The sequence below is a fragment of the Cololabis saira genome, chromosome 22 (genome assembly GCF_033807715.1).
Source record: "Cololabis saira isolate AMF1-May2022 chromosome 22, fColSai1.1, whole genome shotgun sequence".
Lineage (NCBI taxonomy): Eukaryota > Metazoa > Chordata > Actinopteri > Beloniformes > Belonidae > Cololabis > Cololabis saira.
The window spans coordinates 18,098,221-18,121,613 of record NC_084608.1 but is presented as its reverse complement, the minus strand read 5'-3'; the positions used below and the strand labels follow the sequence as shown (position 1 = coordinate 18,121,613).

The 23,393-nt window shown below is 38.3% G+C and overlaps 2 protein-coding genes across 2 annotated transcripts; one reads left to right on the top strand and one right to left on the bottom strand.

Annotated features, from left to right (window-relative positions):
* Nucleotides 1-1,328: 1,328 nt before the first annotated feature.
* Nucleotides 1,329-14,444, top strand: ccdc191 (coiled-coil domain containing 191). Its single transcript, XM_061713708.1, has 15 exons — nucleotides 1,329-1,460; nucleotides 3,402-3,551; nucleotides 3,789-3,967; nucleotides 4,103-4,326; nucleotides 4,948-5,083; nucleotides 5,426-5,616; nucleotides 5,823-6,060; nucleotides 6,705-7,081; nucleotides 8,565-8,656; nucleotides 10,661-10,743; nucleotides 10,847-10,948; nucleotides 11,047-11,190; nucleotides 11,904-12,056; nucleotides 12,334-12,488; nucleotides 14,018-14,444. Exons 1-15 carry the CDS (start codon nucleotides 1,334-1,336, stop codon nucleotides 14,148-14,150), a joined length of 2,484 nt encoding a protein of 827 aa, XP_061569692.1. The 5' UTR covers nucleotides 1,329-1,333; the 3' UTR covers nucleotides 14,151-14,444.
* On the bottom strand, nucleotides 14,256-23,154 carry zdhhc23b (zinc finger DHHC-type palmitoyltransferase 23b). Its single transcript, XM_061713709.1, has 5 exons — nucleotides 22,923-23,154; nucleotides 19,779-19,939; nucleotides 17,126-17,815; nucleotides 16,126-16,293; nucleotides 14,256-15,365 (listed from the first exon to the last, which is right to left on the bottom strand). The coding sequence occupies exons 2-5, from the start codon at nucleotides 19,919-19,921 to the stop codon at nucleotides 15,098-15,100; spliced, it is 1,269 nt and encodes a 422-aa protein (XP_061569693.1). The 5' UTR covers nucleotides 19,922-19,939; nucleotides 22,923-23,154; the 3' UTR covers nucleotides 14,256-15,097.
* Nucleotides 23,155-23,393: the final 239 nt, after the last annotated feature.

Here is a 23,393-nt window from a genome sequence, read left to right as displayed (position 1 = left end):
TATTTATTTATTTTACTTAAAACATTGTACTTATATTTATGTCAAAACATATGTATTAAAATAACGTTTTAATACGTTTTAGCCAATTTTAAATTTAGTCAATTTAAGCTGGAGAACCAAAGTTGACACGGTTGCCATGGTTACCACGGACGAGGCTGAGTCCAGTGTTTTCCAGGTTTCAGGAAAATCTTTACTGTAACACTTAGCCAAGGAAATAGTTCAATATTTCACTAGATGAAAAAACGGTTTCACGAGTCAACTAATATTCAGCTAGTTTGATTAATTTCTTAACATCCTTTATGCTCCTAATCGGTCGCAGTAATGTGCTGAGCGCGTTTAGACGGAAGTAAAACACTAACGTGATTCGCTTCTGCTTCTAAGCAAAAGAAATGAGTGAACTAAAATAATATTGACGATTATAATTGTTTAGTGCAGTCTTAAAAGTATTGATGGCATTCCAAAGTATCAACCCTCCACAGTCCAGATGGAAAAGCCTCAGGTCTACAAAGAAGGTAAGCTTGAATTAATGTCAAAATGTCTATAAATGATGACTTATCTTTCACTACTGAGATAAGGCTTCAATAGGAATTAACACTGATTATCTTAAGACATTCAATGTTCTCATTCTAGTTTTATCTACAATGTTTTTTTATTTTTTGTCTACTTTCACCTTTTTTCCTAACTGTATCAAACCTTCCATAGTAGTAGGCCTACAACATAACTGTAAATAGTCTCCATCAGCATCTTTAAATGAAAAATAAGAACAAGTTAATGACATGTAGGATTTTTTTGGCCCATATTAGAGGAAATTAAATGTCGTAGAGGCCTTTCTCTGATGCTACCATCTACAACTTTCCTGCCGGGATACTATAGCTGAATTGCTGCTGGTAAAAGAACAGACTTTTTTGAAGTCTGGGAAATGAATCTGAAGTAATCTTTGGATTGCAGGCAATAGCTAAGCTTTTCTGTGAAATAATCCGCAGACATCAGACCCCTGGCTCAGTCCCCAATTTGCACACTGCATCTGCAGCTCAAGGTGTCAGAGCTTGTCTGAGGATTTTCAAAAAGGCAGTAGTGACCATGAGACATGCATTTTTGTTGAGGGTTTAGACTTTCTTTACAACAGTATCTGCTTTCACTTGAAACTTTATTTTTATTTCAATAACAGACACTTGAGAAGAACGGGGACATTGATCGGCGGAGAAAGGTGAGGAGAATATGTGTCAGTCAGGGCACATTTTCATTGCATTTCCAGTCTCTTTTTTTTGGGGGGGGGGGGTCAGGAGATGTGTGCAATTTCTTTTGTACATTCTTCCTCTTTCAGCGAGGAGAGATGGCCTCTGAGTTTGCCGTGTCTGAAGTCTTCCACCAAAGGAAACCGCATTCAAGAATCAGCCAACTAGCTGTACCTTTGCAAAACTCTGAACAGTTACGAGATCATGATGAGGCTTACAGTGAAGGTAAGTGTCAGTATTCTGTGCAAAGATATGCATGTCCTAGCAAGAAAACCACCAGAAATGAGTGTGCACAGTTGTTTGTCTCTGTGTGACTATTTGATGGACTGGAAGCCTGTCTAGGATGTACTCCCATGACTTGGGACAAAGAGGCAGTGGTTACAGTGATTAAAAGTTTGAGAACAATTTAGGATTTTCTATATTTCTGCACAAATGAGTCCTTTAACATAATTATATTTTCAAACAGGTACTAAAAGTATAAAAGAAGGTACTGGACAATTCTTTCTTTAAGGGGACTACTGTCCCCCATACTTTTTTGCGTCCATCTCATTCAAAATGATCAAGTCACTGTAATATTTATTCATCTAGATAAAAATGATAACAGAAGAAGTCAGAATGAGCAACCAGTGACATTATAATTAACCTTTGTTGCCTTTTTTTTAGGTACTAACAATGATTTGAGGTTGTTTTTTGTTTTTTTAATCTTCAATAATCACAATATACAGCAAGTTGATTTGTTTTGCATTGTGATTCCTCTTTTCAATGTTTCCTATTGAAAGTGCATTTGGAACATGAGGCTTACAGTTGATATTTTCATCAGATTTGCTTCCTGAAATTTAATGGAGAATGTGTTTCTTTTAGATATTTTGTAAATAATATTGTGTCAATCATCCAAAGATGAATAATCTTTTTGAATCTTTTTTTCACCCAACAAAGTCCTCTTTAATGAAGTTAAAGCTGCAGTTAAATACTTGTTCCAGAAATTGTGGCTCCCCGGGGGAGAGTCTACTCAAACCTTTCCAGCTAAACACTCTCCATGAAGATAAGATTAAGAACTTCCTTTGAAGTTCACAATATTTACACCATGTTTCATCAGGAATAGAAGCTTTATTTCCCTTTCCAATTTTTGTTTTATTTATATCTCATTTGGTATTTTTGTTTCTTGTAATCTCCTATACAGTCTAGAAATAAATACTTCCCTGCATTTTTGTGGCCTAATTTCATGGAGAAGTTTAGATAGTGCTGGACTTGAAGAGATATAGAAAAATTACTATAATTCAAGCCGTAATATCTTTTCAATTTCCAGAAGTATCTTAATATCCCCTTGTTATAGAAGGTACAGTGTGAAGTAATGTTTTACGTTATAAATACTACTGTATTATTTTGCTTTACATAACCTAATCAACATATTTATTTATGAGTTATATATGTAACATAATAATAAGAATAATTTGACTAAAGTACTTAATGTGCTGAACAGCTTATTATTTTAGTATTTGATTGTATGCCAGATATCCATCAAAATCTCATCTTTACAACACAAGTTTGTGGAGGTGAATCACTGAACAAAAGATATATCTAAGGACTCGAGAAAAAGATTATTATTGATCACAGAAACAGTACAGCCACAAAAATCACTGAAGGTGCAAGGTGAGTCAGAAAGAGATATTGAATTATTTCAAAGCAGCACAAGGCAATAAGGCTGCGAGTTTAACATCAGGAGAACTCTAAATTAGAAAATATATATACTTTATTAACCCCTGAAGGGAATTTAAATGTTGCAGTAGTTCTGATATAAGACTCTTCAAAGAGTCATTCATAGAGGGTCATTGCTATGGGCACGAAGGATCTGTAGTGGTCTGTCTTACAGCAGAAACACAGGAATGCAAGGCAAAAGCCTCTTGACAAAGAATATTGCTGCCTGTGCCGTTTGCTACATCTTGCACAGACAAGGCAAAAGGTTTTTTGGACAGATTAGACCAAAATCCAACTTTCTGGTAGAAGAGGTGTGTCTATAGAGAAAATGCATCACAGCAGATCCCATCTTTGAAATGTAGTGAATATCCATGGTTGTATTATCAAAATGTGAGTGTTTTGCTGCATTTGTGCTAGAAATGTTTGTTGTTTTTGATGCAACAATCACATTAATAGTGTTGTTTCTTGCAGCTCAGGCTCTACTAGGTGACTGGTTAAACAGTAAGCTACGGATGGAGCTGGAGGTTGATGATGATGATGACCCACCGTTTTCAGATGAAAAGACACACTCTTCACCTCCAGCTAACCAGTCTTCCTGCCCCACCTACAACAATTTTGATGGTATTAAAATAGTTTGTGAACACATATGAGGGATTATTGTTTTAATTAATCAAGAACTTTTCAAATTTGACATTTTTGACATTGAAGGCCAAATTACGGTGATTGTTATGCACACATATACTGGAAAGAGACTAACTGAGACAAAATGGTTTCAGTTCTTTAATAGCAAGTGATAGTTTCTTTTGTGAGCACCTCATTTAAATTATTTGTCTTTCATTTTTGTGAATCAATATTTAGATCTCTATAACTGCCTGGTTGAAGAAGAAGAACAAACTTCTGTTAACAGCATCCTACAAGATCTAATGAAACGAGAGGTGCTGAACTCTGGCATGGTAGAGGAAATGGCACTGGATGATCAAATTACACAGAAGAAGTTCAAAGACCCGACCGTCACCATGGAGGCACGCCATCAGCAAGTATGAGACCATGTCTGTTTCCTCCGATTGCATTAGAGAGGGGGACGTTATCAGCTGGGTACCTGCAGGAATCAGGTGGAACAATGGGCTTTCACGTTGCTCCCTCAGTCAACACTACCTCCTGCTGATTTCCAGGTGCGGGAGAACAGGGCTCGACGGGAGGCTGAGAGACAGAGGCAGCACAGGCAGAGGCAGGATCAGAAGGATGCCAGAAAGGAGGCAAAGAGGAGAGAGCAAGAGAAGGAAATGAGGAAGAAGCAGAAGGAGCGTAAGGAGGAGGAGATGGTGCAGCAGGAGATGGTGAGACTGAGACGCCAGATACAGGAGAGGAGAGAGCAGGAAAGGCTACTTCGAGAGAGGTACAATATTCGGATCAATCCATTACTACACATACTTTTATTCTTTGATCTAGTAAGAGTGTCTGAGATCTGGTCTGCTCCACCACTTATTAATGGACTGAATTAATTACTGATAATAAATAAGCCTCTGATTATCCATTTGTGAGCTAAACAACTGTTGGTGAAAAGGCTGGCTATTGTTAACTCTGTTTTACTATGTGTTTTCCAGCCGAACGCTTTTCTTTACCACTCTAAATGTGTCGTAAAGTAACTTTTAACATAATTAAAAGTATTGGACCCTGCTGCAATCTTTTGTTTCATCACTCTTGTGTGGGCCAAGTCGATACTGACATGGAGTCTCCTAGATCAAAGATTATCCCATGAATCAGTCAACGGAAAAAATGAACAGCAAATGAACAGTCATAATCCTGTATATATCTTTCTAAAAACAAAAAATAAAAGTTAAGAAAGAATCATCATGTCTACACGATTTCCAGTGGAAAGATAATTAATTTACTGTTGTAAATGTGTGACCTCTTATATAAACACAAGTGTACTTATTTCTAATATAGACTTTTGAAAATATTTGTTATTCTTCATGGAAACCTTTTATACAAAGTATTATCTATGTGTATTGCTCAGAAAAAGAGCCGAATTGCAGATGGCAGCCAAAGACGTCCAGTCCATCCCAACACTTCCCACAAAGCAGCGCCGGGACCCTGAGCGACTCCATCAAGAACAGAAGATTCAAACAAAGATTCACATGAGTAACCTCAAGGTTGGTGCTTGTACAGCATGTTTGTGCTTTTCCACCAACAACACTTAGAGCCTTAACAAACAGGAGATTTTTCAAGGTGCTAGAAAACAGTGTCAGCCGTGAGTCTTGTGAATTTCCTAAGGTACAGGATAAATTAGACAACTAAAGTCTTTTGAACTGTGTAGTCCCTGGTTACTGTCATAGAAATGGAGGGACTAGAGGAAAGGAGCTTAATTAAACCTAGTCCTTGAAAGTGAAATAGAGCTAATGTATGTAGTGATTGTGAATTTGATATTGTATGCATGTATAAACTTGCTTACATGCGGTCATCTATGGCCGCATGCATTTTTTCACTTGTTTTAGTGTCTGCAGAGGCATTTTTCTGGATGGTTTTCAGTGGTGTTGGACCGAAAGTTACGTATGGATAAGGCCATGGTCTTCTCTGACTGGAGGATGCAGCTTAGAGCATGGCGAGCGTGGCGAGTAGTAGTTTGGACAGAGAAAAGGCAGCAAGAGGTGGCAAGAACAGAGGAGGCATTACGAATGGAAAAAAGGCAAGAATTAACAAACATACAATTATCCTCTTCTTATCGTATATCTCAATATCTTACCAACAATTTGCACAATCAATATTCCATGTTGAACTATTAATCAAATAATTCCATCAACCACACACTGATGAATGATTAATATTCTGAGTATGGTGACCTGTTAGTAATTGGGGACAAGAAGATAAGATCATATATGATACCACCTCCAGACAAATGCAGCTGGCTGTGGAAAGTGACCGAAGGCGCTTGTTACGGCGATGCCTGAATGAGTGGCTGCTGTGGTGTCAGAAGGAGAAACTCCTGGCCCAGCGGCAGAAGACTAAACGCGAGATGGCTGCATTCCTCGGTGCTGTATCTACAGGCACTTTCAAGACCACAGAAACTTCTTCTTTTCAGTCAGACATTCCCCCACCCAAGCCCCTATACGAGTCTGAAACCAAAAAAAAGGTGAGAATTACACTCCTAATTCTCAGCAACAAAACAATCACTTCATAAATTGTTCCCATGGAAAAGAACCTGATAAATCATGTTTAAGAAGGGACTTGAGGATCAGACACAACTAACACATCAGCCCTAGCCTTGGTAGGCCAAACTGCAAGCCTCATTATTACAGTAACAAAAATGAAAAAACTAAACTGAATAGTAATTTTCTCCTCTATCTGCTCATGATATTGGACAACATGAACCTTTCTCCACATCTCAGCCATGGAGGAAAACATTTGCCGCCAAAATATTCTTACACAACATTGTAAACAAGAACAGGATGCCATAGAGAGTACAGAAAGTTTTTTACATAGAAATAAAACATGTAGGATATAAGGAGCTTCTCATCTGCCCCACACTTTCTATCCATCCAAGTTAAGTATGAGGCTATCCTTGCAATAAGGCCTTAACTGCTGATGTATCAGTATTACTGGAGCATGACTAGGTATTATTAAATTACCTAGGGATAGTTGGAAAAGCATGTGTTGCTCCTGCGTTACCTCCCCTAAGCTCTTTGCAGCTTGGCGGAGATAAACTGCAAAGAGCTTACCTCCATATTATTTTCTTCCATATTAGTCCATCTTTTCTGCCCTTTCTATTCTCTCTAGAAGGATCACCATATGTCAGACATTTTACCCCGTGACAACTCTGCAGTGAATCAGGGCAAGACTTCATTGGGTAATGTTTCCCAGTCCTTTGAGCCATGGCAGGTGACCCGGCATCACACAGCACTCACAGCTCCAGAGCTCCACAAGGCACGACAGAGAATTGAGGATGATGTCCTCACCAGTTCAAAAACAAAAGTGTCAACAGGCAGCAGGTTTGAAAACAGACACATTGGCCAGCAGCAGATCATCACACAGCAGAGGAAGCTGCTGAAGGAGCAACAGGAGCAAATTGCCCAACTGAAGGAAAAGGAGAAGATGTTGGCTTTGGAGAAAGAATTGGAGACAACTGCACAGCTTAGCCGGCCATCAGTGCAGAGGTAAACTGCAGCTACGTCACCTCACAGTCACTTAATGCTCCTAACTAATTTCATGGTGCCATTCAGCCATAATGCAAAGTGATTGAAGGTTTTTCTATCAAATGAAAACCATTTACAAATCGTCTATAAGCCAAATAATTTATTTTACTTACAATTCAGTCTTGCTTAAATTGTGTAAATAAAAATGACTTGCATTGTCAAAATCTATTTTTAGTTTCTTACTTTAGTCATTCATACTTTTTTCTAAGAAAAAACAATCCTCTAATAAAGATACTAAACCATCAATTCACCAGTTATACATGTTGAGATATTAGAATCATGAGCCCATTTGATAATCTGTAAATTCAGGCATTGGAAATCATGTGCAAAAGTTGATATGTCATTTATTCTATCAATATTAATAGTTGCAGCGCTGCTGGTGAACATCTGGACATCCAGATGTTTGGCACAAAGTCATAGGTTCCATGATCCATCATGTCTGAAAGTTACTGAAGGACAAGCTGCAGCCAGAGGTTGATCACAATCTGGCAGCCAAATGACCTTCTTATCTTTTCACTGGGACCATTTAATCAGGTTGAAGTTAGGACGTTAACCAGGAAAGTCTGTTAGTTTAAAATGAAAAACAAATTCAAGGTAAATACTTTATGAGCAAATGGGTGTTTACACTTATCCTGAAGGAATATGGGCATCACAGAGTTTTTTTTTTGGCATAAAGGTAGATAGATGATTCCACAGTACAAAATGAGGTGGCGTCACTTTAATTACGTTATTGAACAGTACTAATACCGCCAATGAAATTAAGGCAGGTAAAATGTCAAAATGAAAATTAGTCAAATATTTCATACACAAAATTCTGTTAAAAAAAGGAAAAAAAAATATTTTATGTGCCTTTTGGTCACTGATGTGAAGGAAGACTTTCAGAGAAGTCTCAATGATCATTGAAAGAGAAAATAACATTAGATTCATGATTCAGGTATGTCCACCTGTAAGACAAAGGTTGATTTATTTACTTTTCTCTGGACATGTCAGTCGCTAAACATAAGTTGAAATGAAGGCCATTTGTCCGGTGTAGTACAGGCTCTTCTTTTAATTTCATGGGCTACCGTAAATGAAGATGAAGCCATTATCTGTAAATAGCTCTCTGTATCAAATAGAAATACCATGGAAACATGCATAAAGAGAGATCTCAGTTATAAAAGGATGTTAAAGGAACATAAAGTCATATGACAGTTTATGCTCTTTGTTTTGATGGTTTATAAAAAGTAATTATATTTTAAGTGACTGCAGAAGAAACACAATTAAATGAGATTATAACGTGACTCGTTCAGATTCACATGTATAGTCACTCTGTCAGCTTAGTTGACCTTAATCATTACCTTTCTAAATTAAATGAGTTGAGGAAAGCTCAGGATTATATGAGCATGCAGACAGAGGTAAATGTGGCTTGTTTTTGTGCTTCTGGATGTGATTATCATTGTTACAGAGCACCCAGGGTTACTGGAGAACCTGACAGTCAGAGTGCACCTTCAAGGAAAACTGTCACTCAGCAGACATGTCGCCATCCTATTGTCACAGGTCAGTCTGAAAGTTCCTTCCATCTATAATCTTAACAGCAGAATACAGAAATATACAGTCGAACCATACACAGAAGTCACATATTTTTAGCAAAGCTCCTTAATTAGAGATACTACTTAAAGGAAGTACCAGTATTTTTTTTTAATGCATAAGGCTGATGTCCTAAAAACACAAACTGAACTCAAATACTAACAACTCTCAAAGACTGCCAAACCTTCGGCAACAATAGCAGAATTTAAAGGTTTTCAGACAGCTTCTCATGAAAATCTGTTGGCGTATTCTGCCACTTTTTCTGTTGCTTCGAATTTAGCCTATTTAAAGTGTGCAAGAATTAGATGAGGGATCATTAGTGAGTCTTTTTTTTTCTTCCATCTTCCTGTGCTGTTTAATGTGCACATGCTTTGGGTTGTTGCCTTGTTAAATGTTAGTTAGTTAGTTAGTTGTCTGACATTGGGTGAAACATTTTTCTCAAAAATGCCTCAGTAACCCTTAAATTAAATTTCTTGGATACAGTCAACATCTCCAGAACCAAAAGAACCACACAAAAACATAAAAATTGAACCCCTTGCTGCCAGTATGTTGGTTTGATGTTACAGATAATCAAAAATAAATATTCAAACTCAATTTCACTTAATTATTCCAAACATCAAAGAAGACTTGGACGGATGAAATAAACCATCACACTTCTAAACATTTAGTTAAGTTATTTCTATGAGCAATGACTCCTAGTTATCTACCCAAGGGATGGTTCTTCTCTCAACTGCAGGCATTTCTTTTCACTCAAATACCAAAACCAAATAGTGGGCTTGATACACACTCAAACTTTTCCTCTTCCATCAACTTCAGTAAATCCAGCAATTGACAAACAGCCTCGCTTGACTTGATACTGAACAAGCCATCTGTAACAATCTCCCCCTTCAGCACGTTGCTTTCATTGATAAATCAATTAAGAACCACAGCTGCTTCAAACTTGACACCATTAATACTACCCTCAAAGCCTGGTGGAGAGCACATGACCTCTTTCATTTCAAACCGTCTCTGTCTTCTCTCACAACATAATCACTAAGACACCCATCGATTTCCCTGCGTGGATGCAGTCAGGAGTAACCAACCCTGGGGATCTTCTCGATGGCAGCGCTCACATGACCCGCTGACCTTCTCAAATGACTGCAACTTACGCAGCACTTTCAAAACCAGCTCACGCTGCAGCTGAAGGAAATCCTTTTGAAAAAGAAAATTGATAAAAGTAACTTCAGCAATTTAACTCCTCCCAAACTATTTCAACTTTTCTAATTTCAACCAAGAAAATTACATTCAGTCTGTTCTCACCAGTTTCATTACCAACTGACAAGTCAGACTGGAATACACAGCAGTCAGGATGGTTGGAAAAATATGCGGGAAATTGTGTGTATACATACGTATACATATATATATATATATATATATATATATATATATATATATACACACACAATCTGCAGCAACTTTGACAGAGTTCTTCTCACATTGAGAGTATTTTTACTGCCATTTCATCAGAGTTTTATATTATCTTGATAACATTACAAACTGAAATGAGGCTTTGTAATTGGGTGTGGGGTTTTTGTTTTTTTTTTCTTTTTTGATATCAACTATTTGGTTTCACTCAGATGTTGCTCTTGTAGTCACGTCATGTGAAACAGAAACAATCTGCCTCTTGTCTGCAGTAAAACCGTCCTTGATGTGTTCAAAGCACAATCTTTTTCATCCATATTTTTTTTAAATACTGATAAAATTAATCAAAAGGTTGAGCAATAAATGTGTCTGGGGTATATTTTGTATCAGGCCTTTTTTAATTAAAATTCATGAAAGCCTTATTTTTATGTTTTGTTTTAATTATAAGATTCACTCAGATTTTAACTTCTTGCTAAGAGCTCAGATTTTAAAGTTTGAATGAAAGCTAAACCTGCTCATATTGGGTTGGAGATGATTATAAAAGTCTAACCTTGTGGTCTCATCTCTCTGAAGCCATGGAGGCCCGTGCACAGCAGCGCGCAGAGCGAAGGAAGCAGATTGAAGAACTAAAGAGAAAAAAAGAAGAGGAAAAGTTGGTGAGATTGGGAAGCTATTCTAAAGTTATTATTATGCTGTGGAACCTCCAGGAATATTTAGTATCAGACACACGCAAACAGAAGTTTAATGGAAAACTTTCAGGCTGAAAAGAAAGCTGCAGCGGAGCAAAGGCAGAGGGAGGAAGAGGAGGAAAAACACAAAGCAGCAGAAAAACGGAGGGAGGAGAAGAGGCTGGAACGGGAGGTGAGGTGCACTTCATATTCTACAGGGGAGCTGAATCTGCATAGCATTTCCTCTGCTGTGGCAGAAGATTAAAAAACTGTCACTTTCTGTCTGTATAGAGGGAGGAGGAAAAACAGAGGGAGTTGAAAAGACAACAGCAGCTCACAATAGTGGCCCGTCAACACTACCATAAAACCTTGCTGTCACGGTGGGGCCTGGCACCATGGAAATGCCTCATTCAGATCAGACAAGCCAGGTTGGAGGTAAATCACCTTTTCCATTCATTGCAGCTCCCGTCTTACCGCTCCATACTGAGAACCTCAGCCCTCAGAGCAACAACAAATCAAGAACTCCAGAGGCTCTATCGATTTTGGCTCCAAGGGGGGTACACAAGTTTGTCAACAAAACTGTACAAGGAGCACGTTGAGCTCTTATCGATGCAGAATGACAAACAGCAGAAAGTCACACTTCTGACCTACGATGATAAATGAAGCTCCGAACCTACAGGTCCAGGGCCACATCATAGATTTGGAATAATAAATTCTGTTTGCCCGAAAACACCAGTGAGCTTCATGTTCATGTCCAGCTTGTTTTGGACATAATCATGTAAAGGAGACAAATATGTATTTTGCTCCAAGCTGACGGAAAAGCTGCAAAATGTACATTATACTTTTTATTATGTCAGACAAAGAAAAGAAACAGCCAATTATAACAAGAGGGCAAACTTCTCTAACTTAATTTTCTTGACACTTATCATCATCATCATCATCATCATCATCATCATCATCTTATCTATAATAAGTTCCTGCCTTTCCACAATATCACAAATGAGGCTATACTTACAATTTACCCAGGAGGCATAATACAGATCCTTTGTCATTTCATACACTCCATTGTTTCTGCTTAGCACATATGAATGAGAGCATCTTTTTTCTTTTTCTTTTTTTTAATTTATTTTATCCCTGCTCCCCTCCAGCTTGCTGAACATCATCACTCTCTCTTCATCCTGAGGCGCTGCACTCTACAATGGAAGCAATCAGCAACAGAGTCCTTGCTTGAGAAAGAGGCTCGTGCTGACCGCCTGTACCAGCACATTTTGGTTCAAAGAAGCTTAACCTGCTGGAAGAAAGTGTGTATTCACCTGCACACACACACACACACACACACACACACACACACACACACACACACACACACCTACACACCTACACACACACACACAAACACTCCTCAGTTCAATTATGTTTTCATGTGTCCTTTCTTAAAATGTTTTGGCTACTTTCTACCACTTCTTCAATTCTTGTTACAACCTTGTTGAAACATGGTTTGAACACCAAGTAGCAGCATCATCTATCTTTTGAATACTGCATTCATCCTAACTTCACTACATTCCTTGTTTGTTTCAGCTGAGAGACATGCAGATGATTCTGGAGGAGCGAGCTGAGCGTTTTTACCGCAAACGCACTCTCAGAAGGTTTCTGCTCGCGCTGCTGGACTACGTGACCCAGGAGAGGCTGCTGGAATGGGACCATGAGGAGCTGGCTCAAGAGCACAATAACAGGTCTGCTCCCCCCAGAAAAAGCCATATGTTCACAATAGAGCTGAGTGGATACTGCAGCAATACAACTAACAGGTGTTACAATTAACTTAATAACCTGTAAAAACAGAGATTGCCTTTTGGAATGCAGTATCAGCTAAACATGATTTCCATCAAAGGCCTTTAAAACAGGTGTTGAATTAAGTCAGTTTAACACATATTCTATAAAAAGTTTAATTCTCATAAGTAGTTCAGACTGGGGTGGCTTTAGCTCAGTGCGTTTAGTGGATCGTCCTTCAACCAGAAAGCCTGTGAAGCCATATCCACATGTTGAAGTGTCCTTGTGCAGGATTCTAACCCTAACATTGCCCAAAATGTTCATCACAGGGCAAAGTGGGGTATGATTTTAGTACTGGATGCTGTAAATAGGATGCATGTGAAAGGAAGATGATTTGTGTATGTAGAACATAGACATGGTTAAAAATTAACATACATAAAGCAAACCATACCATATGCTCATAATCATTACAGATTAGAAGCTTTGGTCCATGTTTTTTTTTTCTTTTCTATAATGACTGAATCGTACTCCTATTCAAAATAGATTGACCCCTGTCAAAATTCTCAGTCCATAAATTGAAGTCACAAGTCATGAAGGAACAATAACTAGATTCACTTCTTCTGTTTATGTATTTTTTGTATATTTTTTTATAATTACAAAATGAAATCAATATTAAACTTTATGGACTATATACTTTTAATCAAACTGAGTTTTAAGTATCAGTTTTACAGTTGGGGAGTTCTGAATCTGATCACTTACAACTCACTGAAGTCACAGAAGTCAACAAGGTCAAGTCCATTCATTACACTCCATCTCCACCAGTCATCACCCACTATTAGCACATTAACTCGACAGGATCAGTCACTTACATTTAAGAAATGTTATGATAAATTATCATTAAGAAAACCCCCCCCCCCCCCCCCAAAAAAAGGACATATAAACCCTCACTGTTTGACCAAATATGGGTATATAGCTGGCAATTAGTTCATCTGGATAAGCACTTAAACATGCAATTATTTTTGTATAGGTTAATGATGCAAATGTTATTGGTTTTAGTATATATGTTTATTTTAAATTCTGACTTGATGAAGGAGCTAAAACCAAAGTCTGAAGTCCCCTACGGTCAGTAAAGCTCATCCTTTTGAAACATGACTGTCTAAATAGAAAAATTGTTCAATAAGTAATTTTTTTTTTAATGTCTTGCACAGGTTATGCTAATATCTACAAATGTATTTTAGGTTCTCCAATTTCCCATTATAGACAAAACACTTATTTCTCTAATTTCTTATTAAAATAGTTATTTTACAGTGAATGCCTCCAAAGAGTTAAGACTTCAGCTGTTCGTTGAAGTCTGCGCACCTGCCACTGTCAACACACCCAAAATAAAGCATTCAAACTAATGAGGGATTGTTGAGCTAGAGGTTTTGATAATCCTGTTAGTTGTTGCTCAATTTGCTCACGTTCCCATCTCTCCTTTCATCTGCTTACATTTCAGACGGGTGGTGCGGCAATGTTTTCTGGCCTGGAGGCAGCTTCCACGTGTAATGCGTAGGGAAAGGGAGAGGGACGAGCGGCGGAAGAAGCTGAGCCGTAAAGTGGCAGAGGTTCTGCCTGATTTTTCGCTCTGACCTATTTTAAACCCTCTGGAAGAAATCGTCAGTGAAGATGATAAACTAACATCTCAGCATCACACCAGAAAGAGGAAGAGACAAATACATTTGCTAATTTTTCCTTGTCATTTAATTAAAAATATTTTAAATCCAACACATACAATACCACAGGCACACATCTTGACTTACAGTTATAAAGGTACAAGAAGAAAAAAAAAGGTCTTTAATTGAACTAGAAACTAAAAAAAGAAATGACAGATATGTGCTTTGAAGTGTACTTCATTTGAGGTGTGTCATTTGCTTTTTTCATTTTATGCAGAAGTCTGTTATCATTAAAAACAGTCAAAGTCACCATGTTTCATGTCAATCACTTGCTTGAGTGTTTAAAGTAGTTTTTTGCTAAGATCTTTCATTTATCCGTGATGAATATCAATGATGCATTTCACAAGGCCAAGTACAGCCAAGTGTTTAACAAAGATAGAAGAGGTTTAATGAGCGAACACACACCATCTTTGATCGGGTCCTATTATAACCACAGGCGTATTCTGTCGGTGGACGCTGGGCTTAATGGCCCTACAAGATATAAATGACAGGCTTTATTGTTTCACATTTGTTTCCAACAAGGCACTAAAATGTAGGAGTGACATGAACTTGGTGCCCAATTCCAAGGAAGACATCCAGTGATAATTGTGCGTGACGGATGAGAATGTCACAGCAATGTATGGGTCTGAATGGGAGAGGTTTCACCTGCAATAATGAGATGCCACTTGTCAATCACAGTTATAGCAGTGAGACAATGTTATTGGGGTGTAAAGTTGTTAAAGCTATACGTCATAGTCGGCACAGCTCCAGAACAGTTCTCTCAGGTCTGCTGTCAACAGCAGAGAAGCAGTTTTAGATTAAATTAAAGACCCATTGTGCCATCTAGTGGACAACAACAGAACAGCAGCTATACATCCAGTCTCTCACACCAGGTCGGAAGAGGAGGGGTGATTTAGTTTGTCTCCCATGTTTATAAACTCAAACCAATTTCCACTGAAACCCAGAGAATAAACGCCAGTGTCCACGACGAGTCCCCAGTAGGCGCTGCGAGCAGTTTTCTCTCTCAGGGCAGTCCGTGCCTCACGCTCAGTCACATTGTAGCTGATGTTGATGACTTGCACTACCAGCAGGTGGAGCAGCCCGCAGGTTACAATACTGCTATACCATGCACAGGTGAAACAAAGTGAAGTGCTGAAAGAAACAAGCACATAGGGGGTGGAAACGGATTCAACGCTTTTGTGACAGAAGCCTGACATCCAGTATGCAAGAACTTCACATGAAAACATCACTTCTGGGGACAAATATCAAAATAACCCACTGCATCTCAGTTATCACAGTTTCTTTGCGCAATTGAAAGAACAAAGTTTTGATCCTGTAATCAAATCAGTTTACGATTTCCACATGGGTTCCCTCAACTGTATACTTTTTTGGCATGTAGCGTAAAGCTTAGTTCTGTACAACTGAGCAGAGTTGGTGGCAGAAGCTGATTGAAAATGAAAGAGGATCCTTACTTTGACTCACAATGCATAAGGAATATAGATATTCTTTACATTTGAATTTCTTTACAATTTCAGTTGGATATCAGTTGCTCTGGCTGTTCATGCAAAAGAGAGAAAGTTGCTAATAGAGCTTAACTGTTATGCAACATGTGATGCCACAATCAATACTTATTACTAATTAACAATTTAAATACTCTTGGGTGGAACAAATATGTGCAACATAAACAGCTTCCCTATCATTATCTGCAGGAGTTAGTTTAGCTTTATGCTGTTGACACAGAATCAAACCAGCCTAACAATGCTCACAGGACTCACACCCGGGTCAGATCTTGCAACTAGTGCTCATCAGTTTCCTGAACTATGACCCACATCAGAAATGATGGAGCTAGCCCATACAGCTACAGTGGTCTAGCAGCTCAAAGCTTCTTGCTGTAGGAGTGTGCTCTCTGTACCTGTACTGGTTGTAAACTCCCGGGCAGAAGAATAAGGCAGTCAGGGGGTTTTGCTGTGGACACACACTCTTCAGCACCAGGCTGATGCCGTACAGGGACGTCAGCAGGAAGAAGACCAGTGTAAGGAGAAAGCTGCGGTGATTGGCCTTTCCCACGCAGCTGTTTATCCTACCCCGGCATACATATGGTTACATATACAAGTACACACACACACAAACAGAAAACACATCATGCTGAGACCCCAATGTTACCCTTAAGTATACACAAGGAGGACCACATGTATTGGTGAACATGATGATGGGGAGGAAATTCTGATTTCTGTGATTATATGTTTTCATTATGGCACAACTTGAAAAAAAGGGCCATAATGACACAGGAGGAGTTAAAAAGACAAACACACATTAATATGAATTACCGTATTTTCTGGACTATAAGCCGCACCTCAATATAAGCCGCATCCGCTCTATTTAAAAAAAAAAGATATGCAAGCCGCAGATATTTATGTTGTTAGATTAGATATTTACTACATGTACAGAAGGATTTTGAACTGTAAATGATGTACATGTTTGTACCTAAATAGATCCTTTCCTAACAGTGTCTTTTAACACGGCAGCAACTTTGCTGATTAAAACTGGACAGAACCAAGAGAAAATAACTTATATTTATTTATCTATTTATCTGTTTGAAATCTGCTTCTACCTACTTCTATCTGCTAAAGAAGAAGTAGTGTATTCTTGTTTGCATTTATTTTGTCTTAGTTTTTATTCTAATTCCGGTTAGAGCGCCCGAGCAGTGGAAGAAAAATCCACAGAATAGCCGCACCTTTGTATAAGCTGCATGGTTGAAAACCTATGAAAAAAGTAGCGGCTTATAGTCCAGAAAATATGGTAATTAACTTGAAAAAGTAAACAATTAAAAAAATCCTGAAAAAAATACAAGCAGCTCATTGTGACTCATGCGAGATGGAATAATGAGTGACAGAAATAGCTGTGAAACCCACCAGACACAGTGGTGGTCGTGACGCAGCACACAGACACCACAGATCCGACAGTGTCCTGCCCTCGGAGGCCGGACCAGTCTGCACGCCGCACACCAGTTCTGTCGCTCAGCCTCCTTCTGCTCCATCCCCTCGTGCTCCAACGATCCTGTCCGGTTGGCCACCGTCAATGTAATACCCTGCTTGCCGCCATTGAGGGATAAGTCTCTGTCTGCCAGGGGGCTGTAATATGTCACTGTGCTGTGGATGGTCTCTTTGTTTGGCTGAACAATGCCTGGATCTCTTTTAGCGTGAAAAAGGGCGAGAACGGTGAGGATGACACCCAGACTCACGATCGCCAGCTCAAGTGCACCGACATGGCCATGGGGGAGCACCTCTGTTACAAACAAGAAGTACATGTACGCCAAGGAGAAGAGGGCCAGGCTGAGAAAGAAGAGCGTCTTTCCCTTCTTGCGGTGGGTGATGTAGTAGTACCACAACACTAAACCGGGCAAAGCTGTCAGGACCACAATGCCAAGCAGGAAATGGAGAGCAGCGAGATGCAGCAGGGCGGGAAGAAGAATAAGAGGCGGGATAATAGAGAGGTCCAATTTTCGGGCTCCACCCCACAGCCACGGCACACGAATCCGATCTGAAATGTCTTCACCCACCTGGGACAGAGAATTAGGTTTCTGAGGCTCCCTCTTAAGAAACCTTTAAAAAAACAACAACAAAGAAACCCTTATAAATGGAAAAAAGACAAGTACATCCTTTTTACGGCTGATTATTTTCTGATTTCCTAGCAGGGACTACACAGTTGTAACCAGTAACATTAATTACCATTCTCCATATTGCATTTAGAGGTTTGACTGTCAGCCCAAATTAATGTTGTGATCAACAATTTAAATGGTTTTACTATCTATAATTTAAACAACTATTTTAAAGAGCAATTCTACAATTTATTTTATTTATTTATTTTATTAGTTTGCACACAATAAAATTAACACTTGCAATCAAAATAGTAAAACAAATGTGACAGGAGAGGTCAAAAAGCCAACAGGCTTATGCAACGGACCTCCCCTCAATTTAGGAAGTAAAACAGTAATTACAAAAAATCAAAAAACAAAAACAACAAGACGAAGACCATAAACAAAAACAAAGAAGGTTTGACTACATGGTTATAGATCATCAACACACACAAAAAAAAAACCAAACAAACACACACAAAAAAAAACCAAACAAACAAACACAAAAAAAAAAAAAAAAAAAAAAACCAAAGAAAACTTGCCATTTTTTAAATGTGAATTAAATGAGATGATAAATTTCTTTTAAAAATCTCTAGAGAAGCAGAGCTTTTGATAATGTGAGATTTGGAGTTCCATATCTGCACACCGCGATATCTGAGGGAAAACTGGCCGTGTTTAGTTTTATAAAAAGGAAGATGAAAATGATTAACCTGTCTAGTTTTATATGAATGTATTTGAGAATTATAAGTGAAAAAATTACAAAACGATAGTGGTAAAGAAAAAGGCAAAAACATATGTTTGTATAAAAACACACATATCTGATGAATATTTATGTCAAATACTGAAAGAAGTTTGAGTTTTCTGAATGTGATTGTGATGTGTGATGTGAATGTGATTCTGACTTTCTTGTCCAGTGTATACATTGTTGTAGAAAAACCTTCATCCCATTAAGGTGTAATGCTTTTGTACTGAAGCTTTTTTTTTCTAAATCTGGACAAAGATGTTGTAAACCTCTGAGAGTCCAGTTATAACCAAGAACATTCCTCTTAGAACTGGTTTGTATGTCAGCAAGTACAAAATGAGGGTCCCATGGATAAGATTACAAGAAACACCCCTACATCATCACTAACTCTGGGATAATATTCCACTCGTCATTAAAGAGACACTCTGGGACTAAAACTACCCCAGGCCTATTATTAGATGGCATCAAAATGATGTGAATCAACGCAGTTTTGAGTAAGAAAAGAGGTTGTCCTTTCACCAAAGTGCCAATTAATATTAGTTCTCATGGCAATCAACCTAGATCAAAGTACCTTGTTATTTTTAGCCTTTGACGAGACAAAAAAAAAAGTTATTCCACTTATGTGAATATGTATAAGGTGCATACAGACAAATGGAAGTCATTTTAAGTTTGTAAGTGTACATACAATTAATTTTAAAAAAGGACTGTTAATACACATATCTCCTTCCAGTGACTGCCACTCCTAAGTCTTTACATGACTACCGGATGCTGCACAAACTACTCATTCCTCTGCATCTACTGACATTACTCTGATGTTACTACTTTCAGCAATATTCGATAGTCAAATTGTATGATGAAAAAGATTGCGTTGCCTGGAGGTCCCTTAATTGCGTTTTTATACACTTTTGTACACTAAAAATAATTAATTTGGATTAATTCTGTAGAGACTCTATCCACACAACTTAATTTGATGTAGGTCCACTGCTTCAAGTGCTTACATTAATTGCCATTTTGTTGTAAACATGTTATATTCTTTATCAACTTTGTTTTGAGTCCCTAATGAAAGTTTTCATCCTCAGCATCACTCAGATTTCTTTTGACTGTTTTCTGGCATTTTATAACTTGAAAATTATTTGACGGTGAGAATAATCTTTAGTTACTGCTCCAGGCTCAATTGAAGTCCTCTCACCTGTCACAAACATCGTCCAGGTCCTCACAGTCGCAGCAGCAGGCTGCTACATGGCTGCGCTCTCCTTGTCTGTTCACATACTCACAGCAGCACAAGGCGTCCTCCTCCTCCTGCCTCAGCATCTTGTTGGCTCGCTTCTTCATGACAGACAGTACAGCAGCCTGCCAGATATCATTAAAAACATGTAAATTAAATTAAAGACTTATCATTAACTTAATCTGTGTGTTCAGAGTTTAAATGAGAACAACATGTCAGCGAGGTGAAAAGTGGCGGATGACCTGCAGGATATGAAATGTATACAATAAGTGAAAATTCCTTTTTAAGCCCAATTTTCTGAAATGACCTCTACAGACAGCAGATTACCAATCCATTTGCGTGTTTTTTTAGATGATGGAGTGATTCCAAACTGATTCTCACCACGCAAAACTGCAAAGCAGGCACTGCTCAACTGACCCAACCAATCCATCTGATTCCCGCACATCTGTCACCCATCTGTCATGCTGGACTGGTTTACAGCAAGCTATCCCTCCCAAAAGTACAGCTTGAATGCTTATTTATAGCCAACATGGATTTAGTTCTGGGTTGAGGTGTTGTCTGTATTTATAACAATCACAGATCTTCTGTGTCACATGATGTAAAACTGAGTCAGCGCAAGGGATTAATCCTTCAGCCAAGTCAAACATCACTCAGGGTGGGGGTTCTTGCTCTCTTGATGGATGCCTGAAAAAAAGCCATCTAACATGTTCAAACTAACAGGTACAGAGAAACTCACCAGCGTCCCACTGGTCTCACCTCCAGCAGCAGACTGGGTTACATGTAGTGATTAATGAGTTTGTGGTAGTACTAAACAGCACATCGGCTCCCTGACAAATAACTGCTGTCCTGATTCATACTGCCGCTGTGCTGCTCAGCACTTTTCTGCCATAGTGTTTAAGTGCATCTTGCTAACAACTACTACATAATATGACAAATCCTCAAAGAGGAAACTGCCTTGCAAGCATGATAGATGCACATCTGTTTTTGCCGGTGGGAAGTTTATAAAAGTATACTTCAATAAACTAACATTTGGACTAGGAGTATATACCTAGTACACTAGTACTGTATTATAGATGAATGTACTTGAAAGTCTGCTATTGTAAACTTAAAATTACCTTATAAAGTATACTTATATAAACTTAAAATGTTCCAATTTAGTCCAAAGAAGCATTAAGCGAGTATACTCTCCAGTACACTACAAGTACATGGTCCGTAGTATACTTGCTAAACTTATACTCAAGCATACTTAATAAACTTCAGGTATACTACTTTTTGCTAGGGGTTTACAAGAAAATGTTAGTATTTAGTGTGAAATCCCTCAGAATCAAGCAGATTTAACAAGATTGTCCCATACAAATGCTTAATGACATGTAGTAGAATTACATTCTATTTAAGTTAATAAGAGGTTACTGTTATTTGTTTGTCTTTAAAAAAATCTGGAGAAAAAAAAAAGCATTAAAACCTGCATAAAACAGGGCTGCTCGGTGGCGCAGTGCCTGCGCACCTTTGCTGTGTGTCGTCCCCATTCTCTCTCTCTACCCCTTTCCAGTCTGCATCTTCAACAAAGGGCCACTAGAGCCCAAAAAAATCTTAAAAAAAAAAAAAAACCTGCATAAAACAAAAAAAAAGGAAAAACAAGGCAGTGATTAAGCGTTTTGAACAGTGATGTATGCCCAGCCACTAAAAAGGTCACAATCCACTGTTCTCTCAGTGCTGATCTAAAGCCCAGATAAATGGGGAAGATTGTATCAAAAAAAGCATCTGATGTAAAATCTATCCCAAATAATCCCAATAATAATAATCAATTTGCCATAACAAAACCACTTTTGGACATAAGTGTTCATAGGTGAGCGGAAGGCACTCACATTGTGAATGACAGCTAGTGCAGCGTAATAAGAAGTTGGATGGAGATAAACATGTGAGCCTGAATAAAACATTTTCATAATTGGTATTTATCTAAAAAACGTGGCTATAATTTAATAAAGAATACCCATGTGACCCTCTATTTGAGAGTTGTCTTATTTATGAGAAGAAAAATGGGAAAGTATGTTATTTATTTAAATGTTGTTTTCTTTATAAAATTATTTCACAACCTTAACTTTTTTTTTTTTTAATCAGATGGTTAGAGCTGAATAATTTATAGCAATATTTTAATTCTGTAGTTCTCAAACTAGAATCTTAATGCAACAAAAATGAATAAACATCTGGTCAGTGACACTGATTGCTGCGGCACAAATCCTATTACCTCTTACGCTACAGCAGGTGTCCTTATATGATATTGATCTCAAAAAACAGATTGGAAAATAACTTGGTACAGTCGTTATGAACCGAAATCAAAGCTTCTGTGGTAGTTTAGACAAACTGAAGGATGGTCATCAATGTCTTCTAAGGAGTTGTAGGGTGTTCTATTGATAGATGTAACCAAGATACATGTATTCTTCTCAAATGGGGTCCAGCATGCTTCGATTACCCTGACCAGGACCCCACATAGTGTGGAAATGTTGTTTATGAAAGCTTATGAATACACCAATGTATCAGTAGAAATCAAAGGTGTATGACAGGTAAAACATTTCATTGACATCCAAGTTTGAACATGGGAATTGTGCACTTAATACATTTAACTGATCAAATAGTTTCTATGTACTGTCAAAAGAACAGGATTAAATTGCACAACTTTAATAATTAATTCCAGCAGACAGGAGGAGTTAGACTGAGATTAAGTCATGGACTATTTGGTTACATTGTATTTCTATTGACAGAATGAAGGGATTCGCGTCAGGACAGCAGCACTACCACTGTCTAAACCTTTTTCAAATAAAAAAAATAGAGGTATAGATTAAAAATGTATTTACTGAATTTTGAAAACCTTTCCCTATATATTTGTTCTTTGCATTGCACCAATCACCACAACCAATTCCTTGTGTGTGTCTAACAAACTTGGCAATAAACTTATTTCTGATTCTGATTCTCGACTTCCGGTTGTTAAATGTTTTATCCTTGGTGTCCTCGGGACAACCAGTCGATTAATCGGCAGTCGGTCACAATGAACCAGCTCCTGAGACTGCATAATACCAGGGTAAAGAACACGACTAACCAGCCTGGCCATACCTGAACTCTGGCTGCTGCTGCTGCTGCTGCTGCTGCTGCATGCTGACGCTCCTGCTCTAGAACAGCGGAAGTGTTGATCTATCCACGTGACCAAGGCGGTTGCCTAGGCGACAGCAGCTGTTGAGAAAGAAGGACTTGTTGTGTTTGAGTCAGGTTTGAGTGTCCAAGTGGAGTTGCGCTCGCAGGGAAGTGTCTGTACTTCTGGTTTGGTTTGGAGGCGCTGCCCCGAGGCTCTCCTGCTAATGTGAAATAAAAAAATAAAAAAAAACTGTTTCCCTTCTGACGTCAACCGTGAGGGGGATTTTCTCCGCCCAGAATTCCTGAACTCCCACAAATTGATACACAAATTCTACCCTGCAAAACAATATTTATCCAAATTTAAGAATGATATAGATGTTAATTGTTCTTTTTGCCAAGGACATCCTGAAACATATTCTGACTTATTCTGGTCATGTGAAATCACTTACAAAT